The 27093-nt window shown below is 43.2% G+C and overlaps 1 protein-coding gene across 1 annotated transcript in view; it reads right to left on the bottom strand.

The window, feature by feature from the left end:
- The window catches only part of GRIA3 (glutamate ionotropic receptor AMPA type subunit 3), a 291582-nt gene that overhangs the window by 214825 nt on the left and 49664 nt on the right, over positions 1-27093 (bottom strand). The window contains exon 4 of the mRNA XM_060138030.1: positions 903-1142. Coding sequence (XP_059994013.1) covers positions 903-1142 — 240 coding nt within the window. The remainder of the gene's footprint in view (positions 1-902; positions 1143-27093) is intronic.

Consider the following 27093-nt stretch of genomic DNA (forward strand, 5'->3'; position numbering starts at 1 on the left):
CTTTCTCTGAGTCAGGAAATCCTGAGTCAGAGAGAGCCATTCCCTGTGTATAACCTGGATTACACGCAAACAAGTGATAAAGTAACGTCATCTTTTGGAATCTCACGGTGATAGGATCCCTTGGTTCTACTGAGGAAGCCCTCAAAGATAACTGGGTTTTAGAGGAGTCTGTTTAGCTGCATTATGATGTGTATACCTAACTCTATACTATTTAAGATCAGACCCCTAATTTTTGAGACTGTTTCAATATAATTGTCCTCAATAGATTCAATATAATATGTCTTACTATTAGAAAAACTATCCACCCCCAAAACCCGGGTTAGCCAGTCTCCATTCATTATTTCCATCAGATAATTGTTGAAGCCCCATAATCTGGACACCTAATGTGATCTGGAAGCCAGAGACATTGCCACCAGTCCCAGCTCTGTGGTTAAACTACTGTGTGAAAAAGCACTTTTCCTCTTTGGGCTTCAGTTTTCTCATCTATGAGATGAGGATAATTATAGTCTCTGGCAGGATTAATTCTCCAAAACCTTTCCAGCTTAGGCCTCTCTCTATTTTAGACTAAGCTGCTTTTAATTTGTGTACGTAAACCACATAAATTATTTGGGGGAGGGGGAAGGGTTGTTTTTCGACAACAGTGGTTCAACCAGGAGGATAATCCGAAACCCCTTTTCAAAGTTGGGGGTGGGAGGACATGTACAATTTGAAAAACTAGATTCTAAAGTGGCTATTGTTTTGATTCTTTTTTGGCCTCACTCTTAAATTCATTTTGAATATTAATTACAATTTTAAAAGAATATGAGATTTATTGGAAGAGAAGGGGACAAGCATGAGTTGAGGAAGGTTGAACACCACTGTTACATGAATATTCAAAGAGGAGAGCACATGCCTCTTCTTACCTCTTTCCGTGTCGTAAAGGTACACAAACTTCTCCCACTTGTAGTGACCCAAAAGACTCAGAATAGCGCCCTTCAAGGCTGGGCGCATCTGGATGACAAACTGCACATCTGCATCAGTGGGGAAGCTGGGTGTGACAAAGGATGTGTGCAGAGCTCCACAGAAGGAGGTCAGAGTGTTCATTGACATCTGGTCATAGAATCCAAAGATGGCATACACCCCTCTCGAGAACTGGGAGCAGACTGCAATGAGAAAAAGAGAAAGAAATTTCAATAGCCCCATGGTCCCTTGCTGCAGCTTGTAGGGTTGGAAATGCAATGTATAGTTAGGCTCTAAAGGACAAAAAGAAAACCAATGATCTCTGAAATCTCTAGAAGCCCTTGAAAGTCCAGTTGCCCAGAAGGAAGAGAATAAGAAAGGGAAGAATTTATTTGAGACATCTGCATATTCTCTATGTCTATCATGAGCAGGAAACTAAGAAAAACGTGGGAAGGAAAGAGGTGAAAGTTGTCTAACTCTCCTTCAGCAACCCTTCCAGCCCACCCCCCAAATCACCCAAGTGCTCCTGTACTTCCACCATAGCTGCCCAGGGGCTTCTTAGTATACCCAGGCCCCATCAAGGTAGAACTGTCTTGTGTCTCACCCCTTCAGTGCTTTTTCTACGAGGTGACAATAGTGACTGATGATTTAGTCAGATGAACTGCTAATGTGTCTTCTAGGAAATGTTACTCCTCTTAGGTTACATAACGCTTTAACTATAGTTATTGCATGATTACCACCCTTTATGTAGGCTATTAATGAAGAGAATTTCAGATTCTGGGAAGGCCATTGGGAAGACTAGCTTTTCAGTGCCCACGGGGTAGGTGGGCCTATTCTGCCCATGTGTAATTCACAAAGTTCTATCTTGATCCTTTTGCACTGATCTTCTTGATCTGTTAGCCCTCACATAGAATGTTCATGTCCCCTTCATGATCGTGGTCAGTTTTCCTTCATCTCAGAGTGGGCCACACCACTATCTCTTCCCTCTTCTGGCCCAGATGAGCTTAAAAAATGTGAACCAGGGCCTTCCCTGGTGGCGCAGTGGTTGGGAGTCCGCCTGCCGATGCAGGGGACATGGGTTCGTGCCCCGGTCCGGGAAGATCCCACGTGCCACGGAGCGGCTGGGCCCGTGAGCCATGGCCACTGGGCCTGCACGTCTGGAGCCTGTGCTCCGCAACGGGAGAGGCCACAACAGTGAGAGGCCCGCGTACCCCCCCCACACACACACACAAATGTGAACCAATCTCAATATTAGCTTAAGTAGAACAAAATTAGCAAAGCAAATCAGCTACAACAACACCATGTGGTGCATTCCCAAACCAAGTGGAAATGATCTTCAGATGATTTGCGCTACTGCTCCCTTCCATTCATGCAAAGCAGGCAGAACAAGCCGCTGATAATTGGGTGTGATTTAAGGGGTCCCACATGGTCACCCTTATCTGCTAGGAAGCCAGTGTTAGGCTTACTTTTTCAGGTTTAGGGTTTTGAAAAAAAGCCTATCTTGGGAGGGGGGTTAAATAGAATCTTTTTTAGCCATTAGCATGTCTGATTAGATGCCAGGACAGATGGGAAAGTGGGTGGGTCAGTTTTGATGGGAATGGGTGGGTCAGAGAAGAGAATGTAAAGGGTCTGCTCCCTTTTATCAGCCAAACTCATTACTCATTGGCTTGAGGTGGCATTTCAAAGGCGATTCTCAATCACTCAAGCACCTCCTTAGGGGAAGACAGTTGCTTCCAACTTGAGGAATTCTAAGTGACCTCCAAACACATGCACAAAAAAGCCTTTATATTAAAAGGAAAAAGCAATTAGAGAATGAGTCTGGGGCATTTCATGACATGGGGCCAAAAGAAGTATTCAAAAACAAAAAGGAAGGGGCTAGATGCCACTTTGCATTGGTCATCACCAAAGGAGACACTGAGTCCCATTCCCAAATTAATCCTGTAAATGTAGAATTTTACAGTACTAGGTTAAATCTTGGCCAGTGCACATAATGTTCTGTATAAAATTGACAATAATAATGATAACAGCTATTGAGTGCTTAGTAGGTACCAGACCCTGTACTAAGTACTATGCAAATATCATCTCTTTTAATATTCCCAGCAACCTCATGAGGTATTGCTATCATTTCTATTTAATAGATAAGAATTCTGAGGCCAAAAAAAAAGTTCTGTCTCTTGAGTGGAGGAGCCAGGATTTGAACCTGGCTGTCTGTCCAATTCCCAAACTCACACTCCCTGGGACCCAAAACCAACAGTGACATTGGAGAGTACTTATTGGCTCGAATGAGATAGGGTTTCCAGATTTGGCAAATAAAAATATATTGAATATATATTTACATAAATAGAAAATATATAAATAGAATGTCCAATTAAATTTGAATTTCAGATAAATAAAAATTATTATTTAGTATAAGTATGCCTCAAATTCATACATATACTAAAAAATTATTTGTTGTTTATTTGAAATTAAAATTTAACTGAAGATCCTGAATTTTATCTGGCAACCCTAGACAGAACCCAATCTTATTAATGGTCATGGGGTTGGAAGACTGGAACAAGCAATCGTGGCCTTTCGCCCAAAATGATTCAGGACGTAGCCAGTAATTCTTAGATCTATACAAACTAGCATGCAAGGCCCAAGATAAAGATGAGGATCAATGAATCCTATATAAAAATAGCCTGTGGGGAAATGCAACATATTTTTCAACAAGGAAATTCCAACCTGACTAAATTATGGACAATAATTGAGGGAGAAGTAAACTCGGAGAGAGGCAAACCTATAGCTATGATCCCCTTAGAGTTTCAAAAAGCCCTTGATGTATTGGAAAGAAACAGAAAATTAAAGTATATCATAGATTCTGGTTAACTTTAAAAAAAAAAACAAACCTCGCATTGCTCTTGTAATCATTGTTTTTGAACTTCAGGGGTGCAGAATTCATCATTACTAGTTTATATATGGACATTTCTTATTTATTTATTTATTTAAAATACAGTGAACACTCACAGAACCATCACCCAACCCAAGAACTGTAACATTCCTAATAATTTAGTTTGACTTATGTCTTCTTTTTTTTTTTTAAATATTCTCCCCAAATTTATTTTTAGATTCAATGCAATTCCAATCAAAATCAAGCAGGCTTTAGAAGAAAATACAGGAGGATATCTTCATGATCTCGGGTTATTCTTAAACAGGATACAAAAATTATTAACCATAAGAAAAACGGATAAGTGACTCTAAAGTTGATATGAAAAGGCATGTGGTATTAGTGCAAGGATAGACAGACAGACAAATAGAATACAATAAACAATCCAGCAAGAAATTCACACTTATATGGTCACCTGATTTATGTCTTCTTCCTCTGTTTCTGTCTCCTTGTTTTGATCTCTCTCTCCCTCTGAGGTAACTACTATCCTGAAATTTTTATTTATCATTACCTTGTTTTTTTAAAAAAATATACAAACACACACACCTAAACAACTTAATGCTATTTTTCCTTGTTTTAAAACGTTATAAGGGGCTTCCCTGGTGGCGCAGGGGTTGAGAGTCCGCCTGCCGATGCAGGGGGACACGGGTTCGTGCCCCGGTCCGGGAAAATCCCACGTGCCACAGAGCGGCTAGGCCCGTGAGCCATGGCCGCTGAGCCTGCGCGTCCGGAGCCTGTGCTCCACAGCGGGAGAGGCCACAACAGTGAGAGGCCCGCGTACCACAAAAAACAAAACAAACAAACAAAAAAAAAACGTTATAAGGAGGGAGTCATTTTGTATATGTGAAACCCAGACTCCAGGCAGGAGCACCCAGTGAAATCTTTAAGCCTATGTATGATGACAAACAGAATGAGACTAAGGAAGAACTTATAAAAATGCATGAGTGAGCAGGTGTGAGGGAGCCCAATGAAAATTAAAAAATTCCAAACTAAGCTTACAGCTTCGGTCACAGCTCAGGTAGGGGACTTAGGAGGATTATAGATCAGCAGCACCCCTCAAGGAACCCTCGGCTACTGTGATCTAGCAGGCAGACACACAGCGGTGGATGTCGACAAAAAGAGTGTTAGGAGAAAATCAGTAAGTGTTCTATTCCTTACGAATAAAACAGAGGTGCGGCTGTCCTGCAAGTACTGTTGTGCATAGTTACACTTTCTCCGTCTCAACATAGGCAAGTAACATAAGTAGAAGGCCCAATGGGGAAGACAACTGCCACGTGAAGACAGGGGTAATAGCGTCTGCGGGAGGCTGGGGCAAAAGGGACCTGTGAATGGCCTCTCACAGCAGATCCCTGGGCCTCTTCCTGGCTGCAGAAAGTAGGGCTGAATGGAACACTGACCTGACCCAAAGGACAGTGTCTATGTTTTTAAGTTCTTAGAATGTTTGAGCTAGAAGGAATTTAAATACTATTTCATTCAGTGGATTTTTCAAGCATAGTTTTTAGTGTAGAATCCTTTCTCCCAATGAAATTTTATGTGGAAAAGTCCAATATATAAGAGAGAAAGTGGAGCTCTTATGATTCAACACAAAGTTCCACTGACACCTCCCTAACCTAAAGAAACTGACACAAGGAGAGGAAGCGTCTGACACAAGGTCATACAATGAATTATGAACCAGTCTCCCAGAAATGCTTTAGCAGCATCTCTACACCATCCCTACTCCAGAGCTACGTAGGGCAGCATGGGTCGGGATTTGCCTGGCCTGAAAGTGACTTAACCTCAACGCCTAGCTCTCAGCATAGACGGATCCACCAGGGGGTTCCCATGACTCATCCACTAGCTGCTGCTCTCAGTTCCCTCCAGCCTCAAATCGGGAGACTGGGATGGACATCTATACACTCATATGTATAAAATGGATAACTAATAAGAACCTGCTGTATAAAAAATAAATAAAATTCAAAAGCAGAAAATATATATCAATGAGAACAGGTGGCAGACTGTTGGGTGATCTTTTGGGACTCGTGATTCTTTGGGGCGATGTGTGTTATCTTTATCTGAATCCTTAATGAACCACACCCATTTCTTTATCTCAGGAGACTAGCCTCTGGTAAAATGATGATGGAAGAAATAGTTGTCTTGGCAATCCTATTAAGCCGTGAAGTGTAAAGGAAGGGGCAGGCGGACTTCGCTTCTAGTCATGGCTCTGCCAGTCTTAAGCTGCCCAACTTAACCTCTCTGAGCCTCAGTATAAAATAGAGATTATGAAGGCAGGTTCTAGAGTTAGACGGTGTAGGTTGAAATCCTGAATCCATCACTTATTAGGCAAGTGACTTAATATCTCTGTGTCTCTGACTCAGTTTCTTCATCTGTAAAATTGGGATAATAGTGCCTGTCTCAGCATTGGTCATGAAAGTTAAAATGAGTTCATTCATGGGAAGCATCTGTCTATAACAGTGCCTGGCACTTTATGCTAGCTGTTTATTCATGCAACAGATAGGTACTGAGCATCTACCATGTGCTGACACTGTTACAGGTAGTGGGAGAAACAGGAGAGAAAAAGGACCCTGTCTTCTGGGAACCTATGTACTAGTGAGGGGAAAAGACAATAATAAATGAGATAAGTAAAATGTAAAGTATGTCTTAGTTATAAATGTGGCTTTTGGTTATTGTCATGGAGTGAGGAGTAAATGAAACGGTACATACAAAATACATGGTGCCTAACATATAACTTGGCAACTAAATAGTTCTTTCTCTGTTTCTTTCCTCTTGCCAACTCTTTTTACTTTGCCCTCTGTTGACCCCATCAGTTCACCCTCCCCATGGCAACCATTGCCCTTGACTTCACACTGAGTACCCAGGTAGCACAGCTTTTCTTCTCTTTCACCTTCCCTAGACATTTCTTCAGTGCTCTTTCTTATTCTCACTCCTGGGTCACTTCTGGGTAGCAATGGGTTAAGAAAGAACCCCTGCTAATTTGACTTTGTCCTCTGACTCTACCCCTCCCTATATAATGCCTTCGTGCTGGTAAAATGCTGTCTCCACTCGGGGCCTCTGTGCCTTCCCAGCATGAAATATCACGGTTGTCTGCTTCCTAAGAGTGCCTGTCTCCATCTCTTCTTACTAGCGAAACACCAAATTCTTCTAGTTGAAGATGTCACTTCTGACCACATTCTGGATTCCTGGGGATTCTGGTGTAGCTCCCCGGCTATGTTGCCTTCAGTGGTGAGTGACAAGCAAGCCTGGAGCCAGCTGTCACACTTATATTTATAGTCCCCAAGTCTGTAGGGTCAGGACAGGTATTGTTAATGTACAGTGTGGCAGCTAATTATATCACCCATATTCCAAAAGGCATCATTACAAAAATGTCACACAACTTGATTACCCTAGAGATCAGAATATGGTTACCCTTGATTACCCTAAAGACCCAGGATATCCATATCATTTACAGAACACTTTTCATAGCCTTTTGAATTGGGGGAAAGAAGGAAACTGAAGTCTCTTGCTGACATAATGATCACACTTGAAACAAGAAGGAAGGAGAAAAACATAGCTATGGAGGAACCAATAGAGATATATCACAGGAAGGTCCTCCAGGTAATACCATAGTACAGTGAATTCCAGGGGTTCAGGGAAGCTTAGAGATGGAAGATCATGCAGTCCAATGTTTTCTAAAGCTGTGATGTTGGCCCAAGGTGAAGTTTCCAGTTTGGTGAAATATCCGTGTGTGTGTGTGTGTGTGTGTGTGTGTGTGTGTGTGTTAGGGTAAGGTTGACAACTGTTCATTTTTAGGAAAAACAGTCCTTTTCTCTGTATCATTTCTATTGTCTGGGTGTTGTCTGTAGAGTCCTTTCTCTTCTGAAATGATGATGATGTTGATGATACCACTCATATATATATATGACTTCACATATATATATTATATATACATATATATAATATATATATATATAATATTTATATATGCCCCCTTTGTGGTAGGCCAAATAATGGCCTCCCAAAAGATGTCCATGTCTTAATCTCCCAAATCTGTGAATTAGGTTACATGGTAAAGGGGAATTAAGATCGCAGGTAGAGTTAAGGTTGCTAGTCAGTTGACTTTAAAATAGTGAGAGTTGGGCTTCCCTGGTGGCGCAGTGGTTGAGAGTCCGCCTGCCGATGCAGGGGACACGGGTTCGTGCTCCGGTCCGGGAGGATCCCACATGCCGCGGAGTGGCTGGGCCCGTGAGCCATGGCCGCTGAGCCTGCGCGTCCGGAGCCTGTGCTCCGCAACGGGAGAGGCCACAACAGTGAGAGGCCCGCATACGGAAAAAATAAAATAAAAAAAAATAATAATAAATAAATAAAATAGTGAGATTTGGACTTCCCTGGTGGCGCAGTGGTTAAGAATCCACCTGCCAATGCAAGGGACATGAGTTCGAGCCCTGGTCTGGGAAGATCCCACATGCTGCGGAGAAACTAAGCCCGTGCGGCACAACTACTGAGCCTGCGCTCTAGAGCCCGCGAGCCACAACTACCGAGCCTGCATGCCACAACTACTGAAGCCCGTGCGCCTAGAGCCTGTGCTCCACAAGAGAAGCCACCGCAATGAGAAGCCCACGCACTGCAAGAAAGAGCAGCCCCTGCTCTCTGCAACTAGAGAAAGCCCACGTGTAGTAACAAAGACCCAACACAGCCATAAATAAATAAATAAATATATAAAAATAGTGAGATTATCCTGGATTATTTGGGTGGTCCAATGTAATCACAAGGGTCCTTAAATGTGGAAGGCAGAAGTTAAAAAAAAAGAGTCAGTATCAGAGTGATGTGATATGAGAAAGACTTGACCAGCCATTGCTATGAATGAAGGCGGAGTGGGCTATGAGCTAAGGAAAGTAGGTGGTCTCTAGACGCTGGGAAAGGCAAGAAAGTGAATTCTCCCTGCGAGCCTCCAGACAAGAGTGCAGCCCTGCCAACACCTTTGATTTGAGCCCAGTGAGATGGCTACCAGACTTTTGACCTACAGAACTGGAAGATAATAAACGTGTGCTATTTTAAGCCACTAAATTTGTGGTAATATGTTACCGTAGTAGATAGAAAACTAAGGTACTTAACATAGCAAAAGTTAAAAGTTGCTAACTCTCTAGATTGATCTATGCTTCACTCACTTTTTTTCCCTGCTTAAAACATTTACTGATCCGAGAAGTCCAAAGGTTTGGAAACTAAAGATCTAATCTGATTTCCCATTCAGTACAGGAACCACATCCTGTGAGGTCATATTACCTCTCTTTGAATACTTCCAGCGATATGGGAGCTCATTACTCAAAGGCAGGGCTTCCTTTGCAGGGCAGCTCTGATGACAAGGGAGCTCTTCCTTAAATCGAACCTAAGTTTACCTCTTGGGCCTCTTGAATGCCAGATGATACATCGAATCCCAATTCTACATGCCCTCCACTTACTTTTATAGAAGCTCAAAAATGCAATTGACATACTCAGGAGATACATAATGGCTATTAGCTATTCAGGTGTGTGCTTTTATCCTCACTATGCTGCCTTCTTCCTGTCAGGCTAAAAATCTGCTAAAAGAGTCCATCTCCCCCTGAATCCCTGCCACCTCCATAAGCTATCATTCTAACTCCTTCTTTACCATCATCGCTAATGATGGGATGATGAGAACCTTGCAGCAGTCTGCATCTGCAACCTAATTTCTGCCCCCGTCACTTTACTGAACCTGCTCTCTCAAGTTGGATGATGACCTGCTCCCTGCCAAATCCAACTCTATTCACAGCCGTCATTCGACTTGACTGCTGGGCAGCGTTAGACATTGTTGGCCACATCCTCCCTCTTGAAACTCCCCTCTCCTGTTTCAAGAGCACTAAACTCTGCTGGCTCTACCTGCCTTACTGTTTAAAATTTATGGAGTTCCTGGTACGTGCCAGGCCGGGGGTCTCATCTCACTACCTCCACGTGGATGAATTCCAAATAGGTGCCTCTAGCTTCAGACACATTCCTGAGCTCCAGATCCACATTTCTGGCCGCTAATAAAACAGCCTCACCTAGAGGCCTTCATGGCGTCACACAGTCAGCGCATTATTTCTCCATTCCCACCCTCCACCTGCAGATCTGCTCACCACCCTTCTTTCAGTCACCCAAGCTAGAGTCTTAAGGGTTATCTTTGTCTCATTCCCCTATACCATTCTCTTGTGGTGCTTCATCAATTCTACCTCTACAGAACAGTGGGAGGGGGGTTATCTATTTCCTGTTCATCTTCAGGTCAGGTTCTAGGCCCTCCCTCTCAGACTGTGACAGTAGGTCACCTGCTTCTGGTCTTTTCCCCAATCTATCATTGGCACTGCTATCAGATTACTCTCTCTCCTTTCTGTCCAACTGTATGATCAAAATATACCCATCCCAGCTCCCATTTCTGCAAGAACCTGCTCTGTGTATGAGTTGTTTATGGACTAATAAATGAATCTTTGCAAATGAGTCAGTTCGGGGTTTCTCAGCCTCGGGGCTATTGGCATTTGGGGCTGGATAATTCTTTGTTGTGAGGGACTGTCCTGTGCACTGTAGGATGTTTAGCAGCACCCCTAGCCTCTACGCATTAGATACCAGTAGTACCACCACCACCCGCCAGTTGTGACAACCCCAAATGCCTGAAAACAGTGGCAAATATCCCCCGGGGGCATCGTCACTCCCTGTTCCCATCTCCCTCCTCCACCCGGTTTGATAACCACAGGTTTGGCTTACGACTTCCTCTCCACAGAGAACAAGGCCTTATCCTAGTGAAAAAGCACACATATCTAGGTAATCCCAAAGGAGTTGTTTTAGTAATGAAGAGTTAGGAAGAGTGGACTCTTCAAAGCCCTCCATAAGGCAGGTTCTTCCCTGGGCTTGCTCTCAAATTGGCTATTTGTGTTTAACCTGGGGATGTAGGAGGGGAAAAATCAGATAAAGGATGGAGGTGGTGGGTGGGCATGGGGTAGAAGCCAGTTCATACCTCCCCTGGGTTCATACAGATCAGCCTCCCCCATCTGCTTGAACATCCTTTGGTCTTGGGTTCTAGTGGGTGCTTATAGGTTCCAGAGTCAGAACAAGGTGTCAGCCCCATCTCCAGCTGATGATTCCATGGTTTAATTACCATCTTTGGGTTAATTCCCTTGAACATTTTGTTCTTCTCACAGGAGCATACTGCCTTCCGACAGTCTAACTAGTTATTTTTGCAATTACGTGGCATGTATCTGAACGCTGGCAAAGAAAACACTCATTATTAACATTTGATCCAAGTTGAATACAGCGTCTTGCAAATGCAGGCATTACCATATGAACACACATATTTTGGAAAATTCGTTTTTGCAACTCTAAGTGCAAACTACCCTTCCATAGCAATGTCAGAAATGGCAGGAGAAGTGCTGAGATGGGTTGGGGTAAGGAGGGGCTTTTTTTTTTTTTTTGCGGTATGCGGGCCTCTCACTGTTGTGGCCTCTCCCATTGCGGAGCACAGGCTCCGGACGCGCAGGCTCAGCGACCATGGCTCACGGGCCCAGCCGCTCCGCGGCATGTGGGATCCTCCCGGACCGGGGCACGAACCCGTGTCCCCTGCATCGGCAGGTGGACTCTCAACCACTGCGCCACCAGGGAAGCCCAGGAGGGGCTTTTTAAGGCCCTTTTATATCAAGACATATGGTTAAGGACTGGAGCTCAGGAGTTTAAAGTTTTTGCTTTTTCATTCATCAAATAAAATTTTGAGTTCCTGTTGCGTGACAAACACTGTCTAAGTGCTGGGATACAGCAGTGAGCAAAACAGATACGATCTCTGTCCTCATGGTGCTTACAGTCTAGTATTGGCAGCAAATAGTAATAAAAGAATCACACCAGTGCGTGATTACCATATTCTAAGTACTATGAAGGGGAGGTATTAGGGTGTTATGAGGCTATGTGACAAGGTGACTTTAGATTAGGTCAGGAGAGAGTTATCTGACCATGTGACATTTGAGCTGATGCCTGAGAGTAGAAGAGCATCCCATGCAGAGAGAATAGCACTTGCTACGGCCCAGATGGAGGACAGCATTTGATGTACTTGAGGCACTGAAAGAAGACTAGCCTGGCTGGAGTGTGGACAATAAGGAAGAGGGTACAAGATGAGTCTGGCAGGAGGCAGGGACCCAATCCTGAAGGACCTTGTAGGATGCTGGTAAGGGATTTAGATTTTATTCTAAGGACCATGGGAGGAAATCATGGAAGGATTTTGATCATATATATTCCATGAGCTGATTTATATTTTTAAAAGATTTATCTGGCTGGTGTATGGACAGTAGATTTAAGGGGGCATCAATGAAAGCAGGGACAATATTTGGGATACTTTCCTGCAGTCTAGGTGACAGGCAATAGTAGTTTGGATTTGAGTTGTGGCAGTGGATGTGGAAAAAAATTGGAGTTTATTTTTGAGGTCAAATTGCTACTGACCTTGGGCTGGTTACTTAAACTCCTCAAACCTCATTTCCATATCTATAACCGTTAGGTTGATAGTACCTACCCCATAGCATTGTTGTGTGGATTAAATAAATATGTCCAAAGTGTGTGACTCTCATAGAAGTCTGTGCTCAATTGATAAATGTTATCTGCTCTCAATATTATTTTAAAAATTATGTCTCAGTGCTTTTGCACTGCAATGGGTTTTTATATGATTCAGTCCCTAATTTGCTGTGTGGTCTTGGGCCAGTTACCTCACTGGGCTTCAGGTCTGTCATTTGTAAGCCAGCAGAACTAACACCTGTCCTGTCCACTTCACAGGGATGCACTGAGAATAAATGGAAATAATAGCTGAAACTCTCCTTTGAAAATTTACAAGAGCTGCTATCTAAGTGTCAATGAGTAAGTGCTATTGGTTCTTGACTCTCAGTACTCATCACCTTCATAAACAAATAACTCCACAGAATCATCATTCTTCCTTCCCAGCCTCCATCTCTGCTATTCACCCACGTATCTCCATCAATCATCTAAAATTGTCAGGGGCCTGTCTTGACTTGCAACTCATTTTACACAGGATTTTAGTACAACTCTTTTTTTTTTTTTTTCGGGCCTCTCACTGTTGTGGCCTCTCCCGTTGCGGGGCACAGGCTCCGGACGCGCAGGCTCAGCGGCCATGGCTCACGGGCCCAGCCGCTCCGCAGCATGTGGGATCTTCCCAGACCGGGGCATGAACCTGTGTCCCCTGCATCAGCAGAGGGACTCTCAACCACTGCACCACCAGGGAAGCCCTACAACTCTTAACTGAAAAACTAATTGATCCAGTGATCCAGTCACAGTAAATGAAACAGTTTCTAAAGCCGGGCAGGAAAGTGATGAACTCTTATGATGCCTTTGAATCAGCCCTAAGATTTTTCATTGACAGATAAGAGCTTCAAGTTTGATATTGTGTTTTACAGAACTTGAGAGCCATTTTCTTTCATTTTGCAGCCCATGCTGGGATAGAAGCGAGGGTGAGCTGGGCCCCTAAACAAAAATCATTCTTAAAAGCTAATTAATGGTTATCTGTTATTTTATGTATGCTTGAAATATTTCATAATTAAAACCAAAACACTATAAACATAATAAAATGTTTAGGTTCATTATCAGTCAGGAAGACATGCTTTTATTTCCCATTCTGTTTGAATTCCTCAGCATCACATTCTTAATGTTGAGTGTAATGGCCTAGGTCACCCCCTCCTAAGCAATGCAAAAATCCTCTCTATAGTTTGATTGACAGGTGGGCATTCCATTGCCTCCTGAACACGTCTGATGATGGTGAACTCACCACTTTCCAAAGTAGTGCATTCTACTTTTAGACAGCTCTAATTATTAGAAATTTCTTTATTATATTGAGCACATATCTGCCTCTGTAACTTTCACCACCTATAGTTCCTTCTTTTTGCCTGAGGCTTACCGAAATATCTACTCTGTTATCTAATGGCAGGCCTTCAAATATCTGAAGATATATATCCCAACTGTCTGTGCCTTCTCTTGTTCAGGCTAATCACTCTTAGCACTTCAGATCTATGCCATAGATCCCAGGCCTTCACCACTCTGGCCATCTTCCTCTTGACGCCTTTCAGTTTGTTAAATGTCACTCTTAAAGAGTCTGGTGTCTGGGATTGAGCACCACACTGTGAGTGAGGTTGAGCCCATCCAGAAGACAGTGAATTGATGCTTTCTCACTGCCCATTTGGGACTAGACATCATGTATTTATCAGCTCTGCCTCGGATGGCATTGACTTTTTTTTTTAACCAGTCCACTGTAGAATTCTGTGGAGCCTACTCTTATACTGTAGTCTTGAATTTATATCCCAGGTATCTTGTTAAGGGACTTCTGCCAAGCCAGGCTTCCCCTAACTTTGGATATGTGCTGTTAATTTTTTTGCATTTTTTTCCCATTTAAAATGTCCTTATGGTTTTGACCCACTCTTTTTTTTAAATCTCTATCCTTTTTTTTAACGTCTTTATTGGAGTGTAATTGCTTTACAATGGTGTGTTAGTTTCTGCTGTATAACAAAGTGAATCAGCTATACTTATACATATATCCCCATATCCCCTCCCTCTTGCATCTCCCTCCCTCCCACCCTCCCTATCCCACCCCTCTAGGTGGTCACAAAGCACCAAGCCACTCTTTTAAATCTTGATTTGGTTAACAAGTTTATTAGCTATCACTTCCAGTTATGTGTCATCTACAAATTTTATCAGCCTGCTTTGGGTAGCATTATCCAAATTATTGACAAAAGTGCTGAAGAAGACAGGGTCAAGGACAGAATCAAATGCCACGCTACTTCATTCTTCACCCCTATGCTTTCCAGGATGATGACAATTAGGTAATAAGTACACTGGGCAGAATTCTTCAGTCTGCTCCAAGTGTATCTTTAACACACTTACAGTGTAGGCGATACAAATAACTCTTAAAACTGACCTTTGTTCTTCAGACACCTTCACAGATCTGAGTTTCAGGGAAAAAAATAACTGGAATGATTTTCTTTTCTCCTGGTCTCATCATCTCTGACCATGTATCTTTACTGTTTATTATTGTGTTTTATGGGGCGGGAGTAAAAGAAGAAGAGGACGGACACTAAGAGGAGACAGAGAAATACCTTCTGGTAAAGAATGAAGCACCAGAGCAATTGGGAAACTGCTCCTTTCCACCCTCCAAATCAAGTTATGTGTCATTGCCTAAGGTCAAAAAGCTGATTCATCGCCTTTTGTTGTCAGAAAGCAAGTGGCTTACCCATTTTACAGTAGAATAATTGATATCTGATTAGTTTCTGGGGTCTGTGGTCCTTAGCCTCCCTGCCTGCTAGTTGACCTTAAACAAACTGTAAACAGCCTTGTAAAATTTCCCAAATGCAACCCTGATGGGAAGCAACTCTTGAAAAGCCATCTTCACAACACCGAGAATTGGTAGTTATACAAAACAGTTCCTCTTATTGCTGCATTAAAAATCTATACAGCCTTAGTTCCCTCAAATATGTTCACAGCCTGAAGAGCAAAGAACTCATTTTTCCTCTAGGAAAAAAGGGCAAGTTTAAATTAAGGCACGTTTTCTAATTTGAATTCAACTGGTTGGATTTTTGACAGTAATTCTCCGCGCCTGGTTCGGGAGGATATTCTGGATCTGTGTGGAACATTGTGCCAAAGAAGTCCCGTCAGAGGTGTCTGTCCTGTCAAGCCTATGGCTGACATGCAGGCAGCTCTCAGTGGCCCTTGCAGGACATTACGGGATCTAGCTACGCTCTATTTTAAGGGCACTTTGATTGGGAACTACAGGTACTGTAGCTAGAATCTGAGAACAAAACCCTCTGATACCCGCACCCATAAGTCCCCCCAATCTCCTTTGTCCTTAAAAAAAGAACATCTCGGGCTTCCCTGGTGGCGCAGTGGTTGAGAGTCCGCCTGCTGATGCGGGGGACGCGGGTTCGTGCCCGGGTCTGGGAGGATCCCACACGCCGCGGAGCGGCTGGGCCCGTGAGCCATGGCCGCTGAGCCTTGCGCGTCCGGAGCCTGTGCTCCGCAACGGGAGAGGCCACAACAGTGAGGAATTTCAGGTCTCGAGGCTAATTTAGAAAAAGACCCAGCTTTTTAACCAGGGCACCACTTGCTCAAAATGTGTTTCCTATGTCTCGTGATTGTCTTCGACCTGAGTTGTCTGATCTGGTAGCCACTAGCCACATGTGGCTATTTGAATGAAAATTATTTGAAATTAAGTAAAATGAAAGATTCTGTTTCTCAGTTACACTATCCACATTTCAAGTGCTCCACAGCTACATGTACTGGCCAGTGAGTGCAACATGGTACGTTTCCATCATCATAGGCAGTGCTGGGCTAGTAGGTCCTATTAAAGTTGCCTGCTGTGCCTACCCAACTAAATGTTTTAGAGTCTAATATAACCTGCATTTATTCAGTACTTACTCTGTTCTAGGCGTCATACTAGCAACTTTCATACTTATCTTGGTGGGGTGGGGGGCATTGTCTAACAGTTCATGGAAACTGCCAATGCGTAGGCAGAGCAGGTAGTTGCCGTGTAGTGTGGTTTGAGGGTCCTTGGAAAGTCTTCCTGCCTTCAATTGTCTTGTCCATGGCCTGCTGCCAGGTTTGAAACACACCCACCTCTCTGGGCTAGGATGGTGAAATTCCCTGTTAAATGACACATGTGGCCTGGAAGGGGAATGTTTATGGAGCGGTTTATCAGATTAATTCTAACCGAGAACTGGGCACTGAGGCAACACGACACAGGTCAGGTAAATTGTGAGGGCTGGCAGGAGGACTCAGGAAGGATCTGAGTCTTTCGGTTATCTCCCAAGAGACTGCCTCTCCACGTGGGACCACTACAGGGCATTAATGTTCAAAGAGCCTCTAACTTATGTGTATCAATTCAGCAGGTATTTTGTCATTATACTGAACAGCACCAAGTACTGTGCCGGATGCCAGAGCTGTGGAGTTCTACTCTCAAGTTCCCTTTCATATGACCTCCTTCCCGGGCCTTCAGAGCTGGCCCAGTGACGGCCAGACCTCACCTTTCTTCCCCACTTTTGTCTTCTCCCTGTGTATTACCTTCACCACTCTTATCCCAGTCCCCGTTTTCTTTCAACCTCACTTCTGACTTGTTCCAGGCCAGAATCTATGACTGAAAAGGGGGAAAGGAAAGATAAAGGAAAACTAATCTTCCTTTCCTTTCCCTACAGCAGTGTTTTGCAAATTGCAGGGCACAAGCCACTAGTGGGTTATGAAATCAATGTAGTGGGTTATGAAATCAATGTAGTGAGTCATGACCTAGCCTTTAAAAATATAAATGAAATAAAACAGAAAAATGCCAAAGTGTATCCAGGTAGTCAGGGTAAATATTGTTTCATCAGACTTTTGTTTTGGTTATCAAATATATGCATACATGTTGTGAGTCATTAAATCAAATGTATTTCTTTAACTCCTTACACCATTGTAGCTCTGTGCCCTGTCCCAAGTCTAGAACTGGTTTGATCTACATTTATGTCCTCACTATTTATCGCCTCCTGCAGAAGTCCCATGTTATTCCCTCTTCTGTTTTCCCAATCCATCCCTCCTCCCTAGACCCTAGGAGCCTCCATCTGAACTCACCTCCTCCCCATTCAGCTGGAGTCCCATTGAACTGCCATCTGGGGATGGAGCTGGTGGAATCTCTGTTGCCAGTATCTCAGATGGGAGTGATTAGGGAACATGTGTCACTGAAATTTGGAGCCGGGGCTGTGAGAAGCATGAGCACACCTGGGGGTTAGCAATGCTGGCCAGTCCTTCGGTTCCAGCCTGGAGCTTATATGCCTTACCGGGCAGCTCTCGTACCCAGGCCACGTGTGCGCCGGCCACATTACATGACTTCTTTTGGAACTCAATCCATGTGTCAGCTGAGAAGAGAAACTACTGGTGCAGAGTGTCATTCAAATGGAATCTTCTCTAACTTTTTGCAGTAACACAGAACAGCTGGGTCCTCTTCACAGACCCTGCAGCTGCTCCTTCAGTGGTTTGAAAGTAAGACTGTGTCTCCCGAAGTGTCTAACTTGCTCCACGGGGAAGAATATGACTAAAAATAGCTAGAAATAGCTAGAATTAAGTACACACATGTAACTTGTAGAATGCAGTTTCAGCTGTAGACAGAGTACGTAGCCCCCTCTGGTACTTTGCTGCTCAGTCATGTGTTAAATTTGTGACTTTTATGTGCTGCCAGTGTGTACATCTGACCATGTCAGAATGGTCCATTTGCTCCAAGAGGAAGAGGAATCAGGCCTCTGTAATTCTCTTTGTGCAATGCCATGCAAAATTAAAGGCTTCATATTTTTGGATGACAATGGCATTGCCTGAGAGAAGCTACATATTTAGTCATAAAAACACTCCAGTAAGTCCTCAGGTGTTGACCAGGGACATGTGAGTGAGATAACTGAGCCCACTCTGTCTGATTTTAGGTATTGGGACCCAGCAGCTGGGCCCTTGGCTCTCTGTTGCCTGTCAGAGATAGTCCAAAATCTTCAACCTGGAATTCACATTAGAAAAACATGGTACACGGAGCTGTACATGGTAGGTGCTCAGTAAATAGTGCATATTTGCTTTCTACCCTGTGGTCCTCCATCATTAGGGCTTATGATCGACCCACAATTGTCTCCCACAATTCTCCAGCAGGAACTTTCTACCCCAGCCTGGTTGGTCTTTCTATTCCTGACATCCTTCTTTTTCATTCCTGCTGCTGAGCATTTGCTCATGCTGCGTCCCCATCCTGGGATGCCATTTCCCAAATCTCTACCGTTCCAATTCCTGCCCACCTTTCAAAACCTGCTGAAGCTCCCTCTTCCATGGAGCTTGCAGTGCCCATTTCATCCCCCAAGAGACCTAGTTCTTCTCTGAGTGGCAGCAACACTTGGGTCGAAGCCCCCATTTTGGCACTTGATCATAGCGTGCCTCAACCAAGCTGTGGCCCGTTTGCCGCATATATGTGAATATCAGTTTCTACCAATGGCTGAGAAGGTTTTAGAGAGCCAGGAAACATATAACACATGTTCTGCTACTTTAGCATCAGGATCAGGATATGTGGTTTATACTGTAAGCATTTAATGAGCTGATGACATAAATTGGTAAGAATTTATGAATAATTGCTGAAAAGCAGTATTTTCCAGTTCTGTTTCCTAAGTCGCTGCTGACTGAATCTGTGACCTTCACTTTACCTTTTTCTGAGCTCTCACTCCCCTCCAGCATACTGGCAAGGACAGTATTTATATACCCTAAAGAGATGTTTTGTGGATTAGCTATAATGAGTATATAACATGTAAAAATATGAAGATCTGTAGGAACCCCATTATTATAGGAATAATAATAATTACAGCTGCACTTGTTTAAATACTTTGGAAATCATATAGAAGATGCCTTCTCTGGGGGGGCAGAGCAGCCAACTGTACCAGCAATTAGTTGATTATGAATATTTAATTTTATTTTATTGCTTGTGATTTCTGTTTCTGTGCACAGTTGGGGCCTAGTTGCCTCTTTTGCCTTTTAAACGGAACCTCTGATGAAGTTGGTTAAAGATCAAGCTTTATGGTGCCTAGGCTCCCCAAACCAATGCTACAGACCCAGTGAGTGACTCTAGGACTATGTTTTGCTATCCTTCACCCCGGAAGCTCGCCCTGGGGCCAACATTCCTTCCCATGTTGGTTTTCATCTGTCCTTAAGAAGGAGTCTCAGCTCCAGAGTGGTATGGGGGGTACGGAACATTGGTGTTGGCCAGGCATCAGTGGCATATGAGGGCATACCAAGTGCAGAGCCTTCTGACAGGTACCTGGGAGAAACATGGAGGGAACAAAACATGTACTCCCTTAGCAGTGAAAGGGTTTTTGGTTTGTAAGAGGCTTAGAAAAACGAGGAGAGGCCCTTAGAAAAATTGAAGAATCTTACTCTCTAGAAAGCAGATGCACTTGATTTATTCAGGAAGGCTTCCATGTATTCTTTTTTTTAACATCTTTATTGGAGTATAATTGCCTTACAATGGTGTGTTTGTTAGTTTCTGCTGTATAACAAAGTGAATCAGCTATACATATACATATGTCCCCATATCCCCTCCCTCTTGCGTCTCCCTCCCACCCTCCCTATCCCACCCCTCTAGGTGGTCACAAAGCACCGAGTTGATCTTCCTGTGCTGTGCTCGAGTCCATTCTCTACGTCTGTGTCTTTATTCCTGTCCTTCCCCTAGGTTCTACAATGGAATATTACTCAGCCATAAAAAGAAATGAAATTGAGTTATTTGTACTGAGGTGGATGGACCTAGAGTCTGTCGTATAGAGTGAAATAAGTCAGAAAAGAGAAAAATAGATAACGTATGCTAACACATACATATGGAATCTAAAGAAAAAAAATTGGTTCTTCCATGTATTCTTGGTTGGAGGCGGAGAGGTGACCTCTAGATGGTTCTGCCTTCACTAAGAACCTCCAGTTATAAGACATTTTAAAGGACGTATTCTTCTACTGGGCATATACCCTGAGAAAACCATAATTCAAAAAGAGTCATGTACCAAAATGTTCATTGCAGCTCTATTTACAATAGCCAGGACATGGAAGCAACCTAAGTGTCCATCAACAGATGAATGGATAAAGAAGATGTGGCACATATATACAATGGAATATTACTCAGCCATAAAAATAAACAAAATTGAGTTATTTGTAGCGAGGTGGATGGCCCTACAGTCTGTCATACAGAGTGAAGTAAGTCAGAAAGAGAAAAACAAATACCTTATGCTAGCACATATATATGGAATCTAAAAAAAAAAAAAGGTCATGAAGAACCTAGGGGCAAGATGGAAATAAAGACACAGACCTATTAGAGAATGGGCTTGAGGACACGGGGAGGGGGAAGGGTAAGCTGGGACAAAGTGAGAGAGTGGCATGGACATAGATACACTACCAAACGTAAAATAGATAGCTAGTGGGAAGCAGCCGCATAGCACAGGGATCAGCTCAGTGCTTTGTGACCACCTAGAGGGGTGGGATAGGGAGGGTGGGAGGGAGGGAGACGCAAGAGGGAAGAGATATGGTGATATATGTGTACGTATAGCTGATTCACTTTGTTATAAGGCAGAAACTAACACACCATTGTAAAGCAATTATACTGCAATAAAGATGTTTTAAAAAAAAAAGACACAGAAAATTGCCAGACACTCAGAAGCTCTCTGGTCCCATTCTAGTGACTCCCCTTAAGGTTTAATATTGTTCTGGTATCTAACAAAAAAATCACTTTACCTGTATTTTGTATTTTATACAAATGTTATGACACAGTAAAAAAAAAAAAAAAAAAGGACGTATTCTTTGGGACTCATTCTGTGTGCCTATCTTTTTCCTTATTTATCTGACCACCTGAATCATTCTACACAATGCAGTTCTCTAAAGTGTTCTGAGATTTCTCAGTCAAAATTCTCTTGTGCATAATTAATATTTTCTCTGAATAGAGCATACGAATATATTTGATGCAAAAAATAATTAAATGATAACACAATTTCCCTTCTCTTTCATCTATCCAGCTAGTACAGAAAAGTATTATCAATCTGCTATCACTCATTGAACAAATATTTATGTGTCTGTCTGGCCATCAAAATTAGAAATCAGGAGGAAGATAGTTTTTTGGGTTTTTTTAATTTACCGTGCTTCATGTTCATCAGTTAGCAGGCACTGACTTTCTTTTCTAAAGGCTGAGTTGCTATGCTTATGTATGATGAGGTTTTTGTTGTGCTTTTTCTCTGAAGATCTCAACATGAGCAGCTTTGGAAGGATTACAGGGAATATACTTTAAAAGACATTTTGAGTACCACGAAACATTCCTTTTCAGGAGTACTGCTTTTGCTTTTAAAGTGTTGTGAATTCCTCTTTGGTGGAGAGTCACCTACTTTCTGGCCCTGCCATGCCCCATCCCTTCCCTCTCCTCCTCTGGGGCAACCCCAAAGCCAAGCTGCTTTTGACGAACTGTGGAGCCAGCTGGTGACCCTCAGCTTTCAGGAGCAGAATTGGCTGCTCTGGGATCTGCTGCACCATGAGGAGTGATTACTTGGAACTGCATTATTTTCCTAGGTTGTTTTTCTACGCTGTTCAGAATTTTAGATTTTTCTGCTTTTGCTTTTTCCTCCTTTTTAATCGCTTCAAATTTCTGATTATGTATTCAGCGCACACCACAGGGTGCCGATTTAATTTCATTGGTCCATTTAAAGGGCAAATAACCCTTTGTTTTTATAAGGAGAAGATAAAGGACCAATTATCCTGGGCCTCAATGCGTATCTGCTATTTGAGCTTACAATCCAGTTAGGCGTCTTTAGAAGAGATTTTCCCATTTGCACCCTCTTGCCTTATTTCCTGGTATATTGTTGCTGTGACCTAACACATTTGCCAGTGAATACCTTACCCCTTAATGAACAGAGGTATTATTTTATTAGCTGCCATCGCCTTATGTATGTTCTAAGCTCCCATGAGGAGCAGGCCAAGCATGGAGGGGAATACTCCACTCCCCTGAATTGAAGGGCCTCCTGATCTCAATATGTTGCCACAATGTATGAAATGATCAGATACGTTTTGTAATTGGATTGTCACCGAATCAGCTGCAGATAGCCAGGGTGGCACTGCTTGCCGCCTGCTTGGAATGTATTATAATTTCCTCTAAGAAGCTCACCCTGAACTGGCCCATCCCACAGATAGTTATTGCCTCTGCATATCACTTTGCCACTCCAGCTATAATACTACCATCAGTATTCCAGAGTCAGAAACATTTGTGGATTGGATTCCAGGAGAGGAAATATAAATCCTTTCAGTGTAGAAGCATTGGGGAGTAGCACGAGGACCGGGAAGGTATTTGTCGTGGGGGTGACTCTGTTGCTGTTTGTGGAATTGATGGACTCAGAGACAGAGAGGGAAATGGCTGGAAACTTCCTGCCCTGCTGAGGCCAAAGTCACAGGCCAGTTTCTAAGGGGACCAGTTAGACTTCTACCACCGGGCAGACCCTTGGCCCCCGGGTGATAGCACCTATGAGGGTGATTGCTCATAAGAAGGACAGCCTGGGAAAACAGTATTATTTTCATTTACGAGGATAGCACTATTTTTCTAGGACCCCATGGTGTTACTCATGAAAATGAAAGGAAGCAAGGAGAAAATGAGTGGAATATTTCTGGCTGTAAAACAGGGGCTGTTATTTCCCTAATTTTAGTGTAGTCTTTCCTTTCAGAAAAAGAAAAGATGAAAAAAGGTAAGTATGTAGGAATTATTCATAGGAGTGCTTCTAGCTCCTATCAAAAAGCTAACAGCTTTATATAGCTAATACTTCTCCTCTAATACTTACTATTCATGGCTTCAACCTCTGATCATCAAATTCCCTGGCAGAAGACATCCTGCTCATTCTTTCATTTCTAGATCTTAAGCATTAAAAAGACTTAGGTAGGGATAAAGACAGAAATAGTAGGAATGGCTCTTCAGAAGGGGCAAGAAATCATCGAATTCTGCATATTTGGTAAAGGCAGGTAGACTCCTCAGTCATCGAAGAAGGTCCAGCAAATTCTCAAGGCACCAGACCTATTTTGCAGGACTTCGGCAAGAGAAGGGAAGGCATTAGGGGTGGGACAGCTGGAGATCTGGGGTACCAGTGTGTTAGTTATGAAGGATTGAGAGCTAGAAAAGATCTGGGAGAGAAGCAAGACACTGAGGCTCCGAGTAGGCAAGCAATTTACCAAGTGATTCCCCATTTCACAGATAAAGAAATTGAGGCCCAGAGAAGTAACATAATATGACCAGCATCACACAGTAGAAAATGTCAAAGCTAGGATGTGAACATGGAACTATCTGAAATGCCATCACAGTGACTAAGGGGAGCCTATGACATTTGGAAGACTGTTCATGAGGGCTGTCCCTAAGCTTAAGTGTTATGGCAGGAAGAGTTACAAAACTTGGGAAGCCTGGGAATGGCAGTGAGGACAAGCAGTTAGGAGCACACTGCGGTGTCCAGATAAGAGATTATGAGGACTTAAGTGGACTCTGAAGGATAGAGTCCTTGGAGGCAGCTCATCCAGTGGGTAAGAAGAATCTAGAAGACTGCTTTGTTTGGACTCCAACTCCACCAGATATTTACTGAGCACTTGCTGTGTGCCAATCACTGCTCTCGCTGCTGGGGATGTGGCAGTGAACAGGGCAGACACAAATCCCCGCCCGGTGGAGCTGATATTCTTGTTGGGGGGGATTTATTCTCTGTGTGACCTTGGCCAAATTGTTCAGCTTCTCGGAGGCTCAGCGTGCTCATCTGCAAAATGGCAAGAATGGAGCCCAGGTCAAAGGGCTGCTGTGAGGATTAACTGATATCATGCGTATAAAACATATAGTGCCTGAAACAGTAGCTTGTATTATTGTGCTGTGTGTGACTGATCATAGTTTAATATTAAGAGTTAATTGGATAGGACTTCCCTGGTGGCGCAGTGGTTAAGAATCTGCCTGCCAGTGCAGGGGACATGGGTTCGATCCCTGGTCCGGGAAGATCCCACATGCCGCAGAGCAACTAAGCCCGCGAGCCACAACTACTGGGCCCACGTGCCACAACTACTGAAGCCCGCATGCATAAAGCCCGTGCTCCGCAACAAGAGAAGCCACTGCAGTGAGAAGCCCGTGCACTGCAATAAAGAGTAGCCCCCGCTTGCTGCAACTAGAGAAGGCCCACGTGCAGCAACGAAGACCAAAAGCAGCCAAAAATAAATACATAAAATTTAAAAATAAATAAAGTTAAAATGATACTTTAAAAAAATATTGGAGAAAAACAAATAGAAATATGAACAGCAGTGTCTCTATATGATGGACTTATGCACGTCATTTTTTTCCAACGTGGAAATAGCTTTTTTAAAAAATATTTTTTAAATTAAAATGCATACTAGGCGTAGAAATATCAAACCATTGGAAAGTAAAAAAGAAATAAATAAAAATTTGTGAGAGCTTTTCCAAAAAAAAGAGTTAATTGTAACCTGAGGTGAAATTGTTGGCAGGGGATGCGTGGGGAGGGGGGTTGTAGACACACTTAAGGTGACAGGGCAGAAACGGGGACCTCTGAGAGCATCACAGATGTCCTTCCACATCTGGGCTGTAGGGCTCCAAACTCCTTGAGGGGTGAGCACCTACTACATGGTTTAGTCGCCTACCCTTATGGACAGGGCACTTCCAGTGAGAGCTGGAAGGGGTTAAGGTCTGGTTTCTGCCTGCTGACATACTGCTGTGTATATCTTTTCCTACGTACATATGTGAAAATGCCACCATTCCTTATTTCTACTTCAAACTGTGGACTTGTTTTCAGTGAGCATCACTTAAAACCTACTCTTTGAATATAGGTTTGTTTTCTTTTCAGGTGTCGTGCAAAGAGATGAGGATGTGACCTTTTCAGAAAACTGAAACACTGATTATCTGCCTTGGTGTATGGTACTGGTAAGTAAAAATAACTGTTTCCTCAGAGTAGTGATTTAATAATTATTTTAATAGGTCCAGATGGCTACAGTGCCTGTCTCTCCACTACTCCCATACTTCTGAAGAAATAAAATATAGTGGAGATCCTGCTGGGTTTTTTTTTTAAAGGGCAGGATGTCTAGACTTTGAGAGGGGGCAGCATGGGGGAGCTGGGATAGCTTTAGGCCAACTATACTTTTCCATATGCTATCTGGAATGTTCTCTTCCCTCACATTTCCACCCCCAACCACATGGATAATTTTGACCTCACTAGTGGACTTACTCTCATCTTCTATTTCTTAGCCTAAACCATGATTTCCTCAGGGAGACTTCTCTTACTTCCTCAACAAGGCTAGATCACTCTCAGCACATCCTGTACTTCTCCTTCACAGCATGGATCGTACTTATAAATAATGATGACTCATTTGTTCGATGTCTGTCTCCCCAGGCTTTATAAGGATGGGTATAGAGGCTGCTTGTGTAGCCCCCACCCCCTCAAACTTAGCATAATGCTTGGGACATAGTAGGTGTTCAAGAAACTTCATTCACTGACTAGCTGACTAGATGAAGGAATAAGTAGCATTCCAGAGCTCTGGATTCTGGGCCCAGCCCGGCCATTTTCTGAATGTGCAGCCTTAGGTATGTCACCGCTTTGAGCCTTAGACTCCTCGCCTGAAAAGTAAGGATTCAACGATTTCTAAGGTTCTTTCTAGCTTGAATAGTTTGTCATCCCATTGAAGTCAGGATTTTGATTCCTACCAGTGGGGGAAATATTCCAGTTAAACTACCCAGGATTTGCTGCCTTTTATTTCCAGGGATCTCCAGTATGCTAATGACTTGAATTGGCATGGTAAAAGCAGGTTTAATTAGTGGATTCCTCTTCAAAGGCCTTGTAGTGGAGACAACATTGGTTTGTTTGGGGAAACACTAGCAATTTGCCCACTGCAGACTTCACTTCTCTGCTCAACTGCTCTTTGTTTAGTTTTACCTCTAAGATTAGGTGCTTTCACATGGAGATCTTCATCTTCTTTGTGTTTGAAACAAAAGGAAGTACTTAAACTAGGGAGGGAAGTCTCCGATGGTAAATGGTTATAAGCAAACAGCTGCGTTCTTTCTTCTGTCAGTCAAATAAGCAGCTCTAAGTTTTGTTAGGGGCCCCCGCTGGACCACAGAATTAGGAGCTTCAAGATGTGTCACAGCCATCCCTGTATCCACGACAGCCAGCACAGTGCCAGGTTCAGAGTAGGTGTTCAAAATGATTACCGAATTAGATAAGGTGACAGCTGGGAGGCCCTACACATAGGTTGAGTAGGCAATTCCCCATATTTTTGTTATTTTAATAATTTGTACCCAGTCGACTTTCCAGAATGATCTGAAGCAGAGCTGCCTACATGGTAGAGTTTGTGGACTAAAAAAATGGTCCTCTATGCCCTTGAATTGCTCCCTTACCAGCTTACATAGGTGCCAGAAATTTCTACCAAGTTGCTTTAGGTTGGCATGGAGGGTTCATTAAAATGCAAGTATTACATCTGGATCAGCTGGAATAAGTGAGGTACTAGTGATCACTCATACCTCGGAACGAATTAGTTTTTTGTATTAGCTAATGCCAGGGTGCTGGGGGCATAGGACGAGGATGGGTTCGTTTTGATTAGGACATGAGGGGTGAAGTAAGAAAACTGTAGAGCATGGAGTACTCTTCAGGAGGTTAGGAGCATAACAGTAAGCATCCCTCGAGTAGCTGACGTTCAGCTTGAGGGCACTGGACTCCCCCAGCTGGGAG

This window comes from Lagenorhynchus albirostris, chromosome X, assembly GCF_949774975.1.
Source record: "Lagenorhynchus albirostris chromosome X, mLagAlb1.1, whole genome shotgun sequence".
Taxonomy (NCBI): Eukaryota; Metazoa; Chordata; class Mammalia; order Artiodactyla; family Delphinidae; genus Lagenorhynchus; species Lagenorhynchus albirostris.